Source organism: Camelina sativa, chromosome 17 (assembly GCF_030686135.1).
Source record: "Camelina sativa cultivar CO46 ecotype springtype chromosome 17, ASM3068613v1".
Taxonomy (NCBI): Eukaryota; Viridiplantae; Streptophyta; class Magnoliopsida; order Brassicales; family Brassicaceae; genus Camelina; species Camelina sativa.
In genome coordinates, this window is record NC_141896.1 from 15,754,787 (window position 1) to 15,767,389 (window position 12,603).

At 36.1% G+C, this 12,603-nt stretch overlaps 1 protein-coding gene and 1 long non-coding RNA gene across 9 annotated transcripts; one reads left to right on the forward strand and one right to left on the reverse strand.

Annotated features, from left to right (window-relative positions):
- The first annotated feature begins 522 nt into the window (after positions 1–522).
- LOC109130255 (uncharacterized) lies at positions 523–1,041 on the forward strand. Its single transcript, XR_015586274.1, has 3 exons — positions 523–625; positions 726–825; positions 969–1,041. It is a non-coding gene; the product is annotated as an uncharacterized LOC109130255 (long non-coding RNA).
- Positions 1,042–5,204: 4,163 nt separating this feature from the next.
- On the reverse strand, positions 5,205–8,722 carry LOC104757303 (uncharacterized). Of its 8 annotated transcripts, none has more exons than XR_015586556.1 (9): positions 8,586–8,722; positions 7,642–8,097; positions 6,717–7,000; positions 6,469–6,594; positions 6,208–6,366; positions 5,994–6,120; positions 5,687–5,878; positions 5,484–5,574; positions 5,205–5,378 (listed from the first exon to the last, which is right to left on the reverse strand). XR_015586556.1 is itself a non-coding variant. In XM_010480032.3 (9 exons), exons 2-9 carry the CDS (start codon positions 7,802–7,804, stop codon positions 5,286–5,288), a joined length of 1,227 nt encoding a protein of 408 aa, XP_010478334.2. In that variant the 5' UTR covers positions 7,805–8,097; positions 8,586–8,710; the 3' UTR covers positions 5,205–5,285. The 8 variants fall into 8 exon arrangements, 2 of the variants coding, with proteins under 2 accessions (XP_010478334.2, XP_010478335.2); XR_015586558.1 differs by having other exon boundaries at positions 5,994–6,112; positions 6,208–6,383; XR_015586560.1 differs by having other exon boundaries at positions 6,208–6,383.
- Positions 8,723–12,603: the final 3,881 nt, after the last annotated feature.

Below are 12,603 nucleotides of genomic sequence, written 5' to 3' on the forward strand. Positions count from 1 at the left end.
TGGAGGGAGAGGAAGGTTTTATGATGCTGCTTGGTATTGTATTGATGACCTAGCAAAACAGAGCTTTATCAACCAAGGATTGATAATTGATGTATAAACATTTTTTTAGATATTGCATGATCAGCTGAAATTACAAAGCGGTGAAGTGGAATACAGAAGATATTTGTATGGTTATTTGTAATTTGGAGAAGATATTTCCACCATCCTTTTTTGATGTTATGGAGCATTTGGTGATTCACTTGTCACATGAAGCTAGTCTTGGCGGACCTGTGCAGTTTAGATGGATGTATTGTTTTGAACGATACATGGGCCATCTAAAGAAAAAAGTAAAAAATAAGGCAAAAGTAGAAGGATCGATTGTTGAACAATACATCAACGAAGAAATTTCTACTTTTTGTACTTATTACTTTGAACCACACATAAAGACAAAACATCGAACAGGAGATCGACACTATGATGAAGGTAATCAAGACGATACTCATGAGTTTGATGGAATTCCAGATATATTTTCTCAGGCAGAGAGGGGCAGTGGTAAAGAAATACAGATATGGCTCCAAGATAGAGATTATCATATTGCACATACATATATTTTGCAGAACTGCGATCAATTAAGATCATTTGAAAGGTACGTAAAAATAATATACACATATGTACTTTAATTTATATATTAGTAGACTGAGTGTCATAAATCATAATTTTTTTTTCATGAATTTATATTTATATAGGTTATTTGATGAGAGCATGATTGCGACTAATCCTGGGATTACTGAAAACAATTTAACCGAGCTTAGAGAAAAAACATATTCAAGCTGGTTACAAAAACATGTAAATGTTTTTTTAAATAAAATAAAATAAATATGTGCATGCATCTTTGATAAGCTTATATTATACATGATTTTTTTTTGTAAGCTTAAAATATGTGCATGTATCGTGGTTGTTGAATATACATCATTTTTTTTCTAAAACAGGTGGAAGATACCTTGAACAATAATTCATATCCAAATTGGTTGTTGAGTCTCGCTCATGGTCCAATGGTTCAAGTTACTAGTTGGCCAATGTATTTTTGTCGTGGATATATGTTTCACACATATGATCATGGGAAAGACAAAAAGAATGCCAATTATGGAGTTTGTGTGAAAGGTGTAACACCTTCCAGCTCAAGTGAAGAAGCTGCTGAGTTTTATGGAGTATTGAAAGAGATTTATGAGCTGCATCATCCAGGACCAGTTGATCTTAAAGTCGTGGTTTTCAAATGTGATTGGTATGATTCAACCATTGGGAAAGGTATACGAAAAAACAAGTCAGGGATCATTGATATTAATGCTAAAAGGCATTATCAAAAGTACGATCCTTTTGTTTTGGCTTCACAAGCAGATCAGGTATGTTATGTTCCATATCCAAGAATGACTCAGCCGAAAAAGATCAACAATGGGAAGCAGCAATTACGATACAGCCAAGAGGAAAAGTATTGGTCAACCAAAATCTGGATTTCACTGCACTGCAACATGATAACACTAATTCTGTTGTCCAATCTGATTCATTGCACATTGAGACACTATTATATCCAGATGGTCAACCAGAAGATCTTGATGATCCAATACTAGAAGAAGAAGTTGGATCAGACGCTGAAGATGGGAATTCTGATATCGAATTAACTACTGACGACGAATGTGAGTAACAATTTTCAGATTATTTTATGTCAGTTTAACTCTTTTGGAAAAATTTGTATTTTCAGCTCTCTCTTTTTTCCATTATTGAAACTATTTTATTATTTAATTGGAGTAACAAAAGTGGTAATAACTATGTCACAATTTATGACTAAACACAAAGGTAACTAAAATAGTGACTAATTTTGACTACGTAGTTACAAAATATTTGTAACTAAAAGTGACGTAAATATAGTCACAAAAACCGTATAATTTAGTTACCTTATTTAGTTACAAATCCGTATTTATATATGTGACTAAATATTTTGTAACAAATTCGACACAAATAGAGACCAAAATCAGTTACCTTTAAGTCGGTCACAATATTATAACTAAACAGTGACATATATATGACCGTTTTAAATACGTCACATTTTCGTATCTAAATCGTCATAATATTATGAGGAACATACGGTCACAATTTTTCCGTCACAACATTCACTTTTTCTTGTAGTGAGTCTAGCCATGGAACGGACGATATACAAGAATTACAGGGGTTGACGATAACAGGTTGTAAGAAAATAGACTCAGATCAGATTCGATTATACAACTAAGTCAGATGGGATTCTGAAGAAATTTGAAAGTAGGTAACCAAAGAAACAAGAAAAAAGATATCAGTCGGCAACATTGCAGATTAAGTTACCAATGTTACTAAGGATGAAAATATACCAAACCATTTGAAAAAAAAACTTGCACCGCTTATTCAGTGAATGATGCAAAAAATCACATATTAACACTTCTGACAAAGCGTCGCTGACTCAAATTTTTATACTTTGGCATCATCAATGTTACAAAGTGATCATGCAATAACTAACCTATATTGGAAGAAAGATTGACATGGAGAATTTCCCTCCAGGAATCTCGGACTCAATCTTCGTTATATATACATTGGTTGTTACAATTTTACCTCAAATATAATGTTAAAATTAAAATAGCTTTTATCTTTTGAATCATTGATTTCAGTTCATTATTTTTTATTATAAAAAGATTATGTAGTAAATTTATATATTTTTTCAAGAATATCTTCTAGTTTTTAAAAAGAATAAATTTTGACAGCAAGAATATATTCTTACTATATCTTACTATATATCGAATTTCCTAACTACTAACTAGTATATATAAAAAAAGCACTTGTCTAGGGATTTATTTTTTACTAAAACCGAGAGTCTCTTTCTCTGTTATCTTCACCATGGGCGAGTCTGTGATTACTTCGCTTTTCTCTTTTTTCTCCTCCATGTGCGAGTATGTTTTCAAGGCCACAAAGCCTTTGAAGAAAGATAAGAGAGACGTTCTTTCGTGTACAAAGGAGGACAAAGAGACGATTACGATCTTAATTGACGCTAAGACGACTAAAAAGCGTCCGGCCAAGAAAACTTTCTGCTCATTCTCTGAGTCTGAGCAGAAGGCTCGTCGTGAGTGGGCGGAAACACGTATTTATGCGGCTCGCCTTGTACAGGGGTTGGAGAGGAAAAGTTGTGCCGAGAAGCCTCTTTCTGAGGCTACTTTAAACAGCAAGGATGAGTCGATATCTGGCAACTCTTCTTCAGATGATTCCGTAAAGGCCAAGGCAGAGAGTAGTTCGAAGGAACCTGCGAAGAAACTTGATATATCATCAGAAGATGATTCTGAGGATGCCAAGGAAAGTGATGGAGATGGAAAACCTATTAAAGCAGATACTAAAAGTAAAGAAAAGGAGAGCACTAATAGTGATGATTCGAGCGATGAATGGATTATGATATGATGGATTGTGATAATGTTGTATAATGCTTTTGACTAAGTCATTCTCATCAGAACAGCGATGCTTTGGGTTTTAAGTTGCATGTAATTGCGTTTTATTTTTATTTTAATGTTTATATCAAATATCCTACTATATTAACTAGGACTCATACCAAGTACAAGTTATATCCATGTTTTGAAGAAATCATTAGAGAACTTTGAATCAAATGTCTTCGAGGACGTTATTTATCATAAATAACCTTTTTTGTTAGTCACTTCAAATAGAGATATTATAGCTAAAATCACATGATTTAAAAAATCATAAATGTTTTTTTTTTTTTTTTTTTTTTGACAAAAAAAAAATTATATGATTATAGAAATGTTTTGTTATTTTCAGATAAATTATATGATTAAATATTTATTCAAAAAATTTAACCAACAGAAAAAAGACTGAAAAAGACAAATGGTCATTAGTCATTATTTAGAATGATTTTCAAGAACATTCGATGGGGTTCAATGTATTCAGCATGTTTACTGTTTAAAATTTATTAGTAGTATTTTTGAAAAAAAACTTAAAATTTTTGGTATTTATATGATATGAAACTTGAATTAATAAAATAATATAATTTAAGTATGTTATAAATGACGTGCATTCTATTTATTTTGGTTGGAAATAATATAAATATAAATATAAATATCAAAAACAAAATTCTCTTTTATGTGGCATGTCTTTAAAATCATGATCTCGGAGTAATTTATAGAAGTTCAAATTAGTTTCAATATATATATATATATATATATATATATATATATTTGTTTGACATTCCTCTCATCATGAGTTCAACTAATATCAACTTAAGAGTGAGATATGTTCGAACTTGGTACACCTTACAAAAAGTTTTGCAATAAATTCACTTGCATCAAATAGTTTGATATTATTGTGAACACTGCGTGAAGTTGAAAGTTTAATTTATATTTTTGGATGAATTTATATTTCTTTTAATAAATTTACTTTGTTTTTATATTTGTTCCACATCAAATTTGGAGATGAATAATTTTCTTCTACAATTCTTCCAAAAAAAAAAGACAGTGTGGGGTCTCTATATATTAAAATTTGGGAAAGAAATTAATTCTAAATGGTAAAAATTTGGAGATGAACAATTTTATTCTACAATCTTCCAAAACAAAATAGTGTGGGATCCATATAATAAAATTTGGAAAAGAAATTAATTCTAAATAAAAGAAAATGAGGAATAACATACCCTTCTCATTCCTTTTAAAAAAAGAAAAGTTGTTAAATACTTTTTATTGATACCTATTTTCAAAAATATCTTTTTTTGGGCCATTTTTTAGTTTTATCATCTTTTACACAATTACAAATATGTTAAATTAACTTTTAAATTTTATTTTTGGGTATAAGTTCTTTATTTTTTATTAAAATAAATTTTTGAAGAGTTAGGGTTTAGTATTTGGTAAAATTTAGTCATTTTGTATATAGAAAAGAGTATTATTAAAAATGGATAACAACATAGAGTATTTTTGCAAAAGATATAGAAAAAAATATTTTTTCAAATAAGCCTTTAAAAAACTGGTGAGTGAGACTCTAAAAAATATTAAGAACATAAACTGCTAAATGCTAGTCGGGGACCTACTTATATATTTGTATTCCTTCCTCGTTAATCATTATACTTCTAAAATTACCTCCTTAAATGAAATAATCTCCATCATCACTCGAACACCCAAAATCCCTCTTCTTCTTTAAGAGCTATCTCAAACTATATATTTGTTCCCTCACTAAAAAACTTCATTTCACATGTGTATATTCACATCTGTGTATCCTCATTTAGTTTGTACTGTTACATTTTAAACCTCTAAAGATGGAGCCAAGATCTCTAGAGGCACGCCTGCTATAGGCTCCAACACTTGAGCTTTTGGGAGCTCTTTCAACAATAGTTCCTGCATTCAAAAATCAAATATCGAAGACATTATCACCACTGAGCCAGATGGAACCATAGTTGATTTAACTTTCATTATATTTTGGGTGGGTCACGAACGCTGCACCTTAAATGATTCCAACGTTCCTTCTTTCTTTATTATGCTTGCTAAAAGTCCCTTTGCTTCAAGCTCGCCATTTTGCATCGGCACAACAAACCTAAATGTTCAACAAAAACCCGATTGATAACTAGAAAAAGCAAGAGTGTTGATTCATTTTCTTAAGACTACATGATTTATAACGGGGAAAAAAAGATAAGATGATTATTTACTTGGCTTCCAAGAGTTTGGCGAGCTGGACAGCGTCTTCTTGGCCAGACACAAGAGTAAATCGTGGGAGAAGTTGCTTGATGACAGGTGTGATTACAATGTCGGCTCTTTCATTCTTCAGAAGTTCCAGGTTGCATACACAATGTGGTTCGTAGTAGAGAGATATCTGATCTTCAGGGGATACAAGGAGATACCTGAGAACAAAATAAGTAGAACTCAAACATGCATCACCAGGTTATTAACTGTTGTGGCAGACCATATTAATGGAGCAATTGAAAGTTTGATGGGAGTTTTTTTTCTTTCTTTTACCCGTTTTCAGGGCGTTGCCATGGTGGACCAAGGATAGGTCCTGCTGTGGCTTTAACTCGAACCTTAGAACCCTTTCTTGCGTTTAGCTCACAGCTATCTCCAGGTTCCAGATAAGTGACCTACAGTACTACTTCAGCAACCTTTTCATTTTCTAAATTGTTGATTTAGTCTTAAATTCCGGTTAAGACTAGAAACTATGAAACAAGTCACTTACATTTTTAAAAAGAGGATCCAGCAAAGGCTTTGCATTTGGAGTAGCAATAACCTTTATGTCTGGAGATTTCTCAGAAAGTGGCCTAAGGGTATTCAGATGACAGTGATCATCAAGGCTTTGAGTAATGAGCAGGCAATCAACTTCAGGGAGGTCATCAAGCTGAACCAAATATAAAACTTCAAAACTTACAATCAAAGTGAGAGAGATGATCATTATAAAACTGCATTGAAAATTAGATTCATGTTTTTAATTAAGTGTAACCTTGAAGCCCTTCAAATATCTTTTGGCAGCATCATAGAGCCATGGGATTCCAAAATCCAAATTACCGACAAGAATCGGATCAACCAGGATTCTCAAGCCACTTGTTTCCCATAACCAGCTATTGCCCTGACTCCCACAAAATTGAAGACATGTAATAATCAAATAAGATGCAACATTTACTACTAGAAACACAAATTCTCAACTAGTAAAGATCCCCTAAAACGACCACCACTATGAAGAAACCCCACCTCCAAGTATGTCAGCTTGAAAGCATCTGTCCCCGAGCCACTAACCCCAGTAGCTTTGTCTTCTGACAAAACAGAAGATACCACATGCCTCGACATCTTGAGGCGGATAGAGAGGGACCTGGCAGCAATGTGAGGAGCTGGTGAGAAAAGCGGAAATGCAGATGCGCTTAGGACTCTTCTTGCTTTGGTCTTGATACTTAGAGGAAGAAGAGCATTGGCCTGAAGTGGCATCGTGGCTGCTTTGCCACCTGACACCACCATAGCCATTGATTTTTTTTTGCCAACTGAAATGTTCATAACAAAATGAAGTCTTTCAACGAATGAACCGAAAAGAGATTCACTAGTTTATAGGAATCTATACTAACGCAGTTTTACAATCATACAAGTCATCATAAAGATCTCTACTTATAAGAACCCATTACATCATCACTAACTGCTCCTTAACGAACTTGAAGCAGTTATAGATATGCTACAATCAGTCTTAGGGTAGTCATAGTAAACCGCTTAGACTTAAAGCAGATGAAAAATCTTTACAAGTAGACCAAAAAAATGTGTCTTTGGCTAATGAATTGTAAATTTATTCATTGGTCTTAGATACTTTTACTTCAATATATCCGAAGATGCCATAATTCTCATTCTACCAGCTCACGAATATTCAATTAGCCTCTTTCTACACACCTATGCTAATTCATCCTCACAGGACGACGAACAAGCCTTAATTTGGGATGAGCTATTAAACATAGTCTGAGAAACCAATACTAACCGACTAATCAACATCGACGGGATAATAAATTAACAGAAAACTTTGGAATCTAATGTTGGAACTTTGATTTAGTTACTAGCCATGAAACCCAGACATGCTGAAATCAGAAATATACAAAACGAGTAATTAGAAAACATAGAAGAAAACAAAAGAAGACGGAACCTGAATTTGGAGTTGAAGAGAGAGTCTGGTAAGAAACGTAAGTCTCCAATGTTTCTCTGTTTGAGTGAATGGTTCTTTCAAGTTCCAACGCACAAATGATCACTCCGCACCCAACATTAGGCGAGAGAGAGAGAGCGAAATTGGTGGTTAGAGTGAATTTCATTAAAACGCAGCGTTTAGATACAACCTGTCTAACCGATCCGGTTTAGAGAAATTAAAAAACTGAAACCTTTCTTAATTCTTAAGGGTTTACTATTACGGTTCGTTAATTTTGTTGCCTGACAACTTTTGAGTTCTCCGTCGTAATGGTGCGGTTATGGTACGGAAAGCTAAACCTTGAGAAACCGTATTTAGCATTGGCAACGCAGCAGAGTAGAAGCAGACTCCGGTTCAATTCGCGTAGAGCCCTCTCTTATTCTAGATTCTAGAGAGCATAATAACCCATTACATCACTAACTGCGCTTTAACCAACTTGAAGCAGTTATAAATATGCTACAAACAGTCTTAGGGTCGTCATAGGTAAGACTTAAAAAGCAGATGAAGAATCATTACAAGTAGACCAAAAAAATGTGTCTTTGGCTAATGAATTGTAAATTTATTCATTGGCCTTAGATTATTTTACTTCAATAGATCCGAAGATGCCATAATTCTTACTCCACCAGCTCAGGAATATTCAATTAGCCTCTTTCTACACATCTATGCTAATTTATCCTCACAGGACAACGAGACAAGCCTTAATTTGGGATGAGCTATTAAACATAGTCTGAGAAACCAATACTAACCGACTAATAAACATCGACAGGATAATAAATTAACAGAAAACTTTGGAATCTAATGTTGAAACTTTGATTTAGTTACTAGCCATGAAACCCAGAAATGCTGAAATCAGAAATATACAAAACGAGTACTTAGAAAACATATAAGAAAACAGAAGAAGACGGAACCTGAATTTGGGGTCTCTCTGTTTGAGTGAATGGTTCTCTCAAGTTCCAACGCACAAATGATCACTCCGCACCCAACATTAGGAGAGAGAGAGAGAGAAATTGGTGGTTAGAGTGAATTTCATTAAAACGCAGCGTTTAGACACAACCTGTCTAACCGACCCGGTTTTAGAGAAATTAAAAATTGAACCCTTTCTTAATTCTTTAGGTTTTACTATTAGGGTTCGTTAATTTTGTTACCTGACAACGTCGTATTTTGAGTACCTGACAACGTCGTAATGATGCGGTTGTGGTACGGAAAGCTCAAGCTTGCGAAACCGTATTTAGCATTGGCAACGCAGCAGAGTAGAAGCAGACTCCGGTTCAGTTCGCGTAGACCCCTCTCTTATGATCATCATCATCACAGCCTCACGGACAATGGCAGCACGAATATCACACCACTCTGCCTGAGCGAGAATTAGCAAGTCAACGCACATGTATGCAGAATCAAAGCGTAGGGGAGAAACCGAGAGTAGTTTCTTCAAATGTTACGATTGAGACATTTCGATTCGTTATGCGATCAAGGAAACACGAAAGATGCTGTAGAGGTTTTGAATTGCTTGGAGAATAAGAAAGGTTATGCTTTAGATTTGATTAGACTTTTAAGTTTAGCGAAACAGTGCGGTGAAACAAAAGCTTTGGAAGAAGCAAAGGTTGTTCATGAGTGTATCATTGCTCTGGTTTCTCCTTTTGATGTTAGGTCTCGCAATGTGATCATGGAGATGTACTCTGTTTGTGGTTCTGTTAATGATGCGTTGGACGTGTTCGACGAAATGCCTGAGAGGGATTCGGAGAAGGGAACAAACCAGATGGGGAAATATTCAACAAAGTCTTCGCTGCGTGTGGTTTGATCGGAGATGTTGAAGAAGAATCATTTCAATTCGAAAGACTATGGAATCTGAAAGTACATCAGAGCTCTGAAGGTGACAGGAGCTTGCGAAGTGTCTCAGAGTGCTGATATGCTGACGTGGTAGATTGGCTGACGTGGAGAAAGATTATGGGATGCCGTGACAAGATATGTGAGAAGGAAGCAAGAAGAGATCGAGATATACTCGAAGATATTGAGAGTATATCTTCCTAGAAGAGATAAGGAAGGATATTTCTTAGGGATAAGGAATATTTCCTTTTAGTAGAGATTTACAAAAGATCTAGGTTAGAGATTGTTTTGTGGGGGGTATAAAGTGACGAGGGCTAGCCGCAAAAAAAGCTAGCACTCGTGGGGATAAAGTTGTGAGAATTGTGAACCTTCAAGAAACAAAAAACTTTGAAGGAGAGTGTGTTTTAACTCTTTTAGATCTACACAGGGTGTTGTGTTAGATAGATAAGAGAGTGAGCTTAGTTTCAAGTCTTCTAAGAAACGGAAGTTTTTATAAGATTGATTAAAGCGTTTGCTTGGCGCGTTCCAAGTGTTTTATTGTGTGTGTTGAGTTCTCTTTACCTTTACAATTGGTATCAGAGCGAGCACTTGATAAAAGGTTCTGGTATCTTTTTCAACAGGTGAGATCTTGCGACTAGGGTATGGAGAAATCACTGGAGATTGTTGTGTTACAAAGACCATCGAAACTGAATCCAAAATGTTTTGGTTACTGGAAAGTCTCAATCAAGCAAGTCATCTCAAGCATTGGCATGGAAGCTTGGCTTGCGGTGGAAAACGGCTGGTCTCATCCAACTGAGAAGAATGAAGAAGGCGAACTGGTCCGGAAACACAAAGAGAGGTGGACAGCTGAAGAGAAGGATGAGTCCAAGCACAACTCACAGGCGTTGTTGGTCATCTTTGAATCTTTGCCAAGAGATATATTTAACCAAGTTCAAGATTGTGTGTCAGCCAAGGAGGCATGGGACATTCTGGTCATCATGTTTGAAGGCTCTTGCCGAGACAGGCGCACAAGGCTGGGCAATCTTGCATCTGTTTTTGAGAGCTTGCAAATGACTGAAACCGAATCTGTGACAGACTACAGTAGTCGGTTGAGTAGTATTGCCCAAGAATCTGTTGTTTTGGGGAAACGATACAAGGACAAGAAGCTGGTCAAAAAATTACTCCGAAGCCTTCCTGACAAGTTCCAACTGCACAGATCTGCTATTGATGGGTCTTTGAACTCTGATGAGCTCAAGTACAATCAAGTTGTCGGGATGATGGAGGCTTTTGAGATGTTACAAAAGAAGAAAGAGAAGATAAATGCTAAGTCAGTTGCTCTCAAAGCTATAGAGGAACAGAGACTTGCTAAATCTCAGGAGCTTGAAGAAGATAACAAAGGTGAAATTCTGAACAACTTTGCAGCTCTGCTGGAAGTCATCGAGGAAGATGAAGGAGACGAAGCTCTGTTGTCAAAAGAAGGTCTTGACAAGAAGATTAAATCTGACTCAGACGGAGAGGAGGATGACTTGTCAATGGAAGATAAGATGGGGCTTCTTATTCATACTATTGTGCAAAAAACTCAAGATAACAGTGAGTTGTCTGCCGAGAGAGATACACTTCAGATGAACATTGCAATGCTGTCTAAGGAACTGAGTGAAGAAAAAGTCTAGTCTCTGCGTCTTGAGAAACAATTGGAGGAACAACTGAAGAACATCAGGATGCTGAGTAAAGGAACTAAAGATCTGGACATCTTGCTCAGTACTGGAAAATCAAGCACTGCAAAGTATGGTATGAGATATCAAGGAATCAACTCTGACAAGTTCACGCAATTTGTAAAAGGGCAGAACTCTGAGCCAAAACTCCAAGAACAACCTGTTGCATCATACAATCAACATAATCAGTTTTCTAAGGTGAACCCGCATCTCAGGCGGATGAGTATGCAGCGTGAGGTGTCTGAAAGACAGTCTTATGGTTCACATAGTTACCAACAGCCTGCTCAGCGACCTGTTGGTCTTAGCAGGAGAAGAGGATGCTGGTATTGTGGTCATCAAAATCACTATAAGGCCCAGTGCTATAAGTTTCAGAATCGTGTGATAAAACTAGTGCAGAATGATAGTTTCTATCCAGCTGTTAGAAGAGTTAGTCAAGGGTATGTCAGGAAAGATGATCTCTACAGACATGTTGCATACACAGCGAATAGAACTGAGGTTGATTAGACTAAATGGTATTTTGACAGCGGATGCTCCAGACATATGACAGGTGCTCTTGATAATTTGTCTCATCTAGAAAATGTTGTTGGAGGAAGAGTTACGTTTGGAGATGGAGGAAAGGGCACAATCCAAGGAAAGGGTGAAACTAGTGGTGACACTCAACCACATCTGAAGGACGTGTTCTTGGTGGATGGATTGAAGGCCAATTTGATTAATGTCAGCCAGTTGTGTGATGAAGGTTTGGTTGTTACCTTTACCAAGGAGGGTTGCAAAGCCATTGATCAACAAGGGTCTGTCAAACTCAGAGGAAGACGATCTGGGAATAACAGCTATATGTGGAAATCTGAAATGCAATGTTTTAATGCCACTGCGGAGTTAGACACTGAGTTGAGGCATCAGAACCTTGGTCATGTGAATGTTCACACAATGTTGAAGTTGGCTAACCAAGAAGTTGCACGCGGACTGCCCAAACTGAAGGATGATCCACACTGTGTATGTGGTCCATGCAACAAGGACAAGCAGATAAAAGCATATCATGGGTTTCTAACAGACATTCGCACAAGTCATACTCTACAGTTGGTTCACATGGATCTGATGGGGCCTATACAAGTTCAGAGTATATCTGGCCGAAAATTCATCCTTATGATGATTAATAGTGAGAAGTGTTCAATCAAAACCATTCGAAGCGATCATGGTGGTGAGTTTCAAATCGACAAGTTTGAGCAAGTCTGTGAGCATCAAGGCATTATTCATCAATACTCTGTACTCTGTTTGTGGTTCTGTTAATGATGCGTTGGACGTGTTCGACGAAATGCCTGAGAGGGATTCGGAGAAGGGAACAAACCAGATGGGGAAATATTCAACAAAGTCTTCGCTGCGTGTGGTTTGATCGGAGATGTTGAAGAAGAATCATTTC

Bases quoted from the DNA above. Each gene is read 5' to 3' on its own strand.
- LOC104757303 (XM_010480032.3), bottom strand. From the start codon at position 7,804: ATGAAATTCACTCTAACCACCAATTTCGCTCTCTCTCTCTCGCCTAAT. The intron at 6,595-6,716 runs GTGGGGTTTCTT...TGTGGGAGTCAG, and splicing joins TCAAGCTGACATACTTGGAG to GGCAATAGCTGGTTATGGGA. The intron at 5,879-5,993 runs GTAAAAGAAAGA...TTTTGTTCTCAG, and splicing joins TGGCAACGCCCTGAAAACGG to GTATCTCCTTGTATCCCCTG.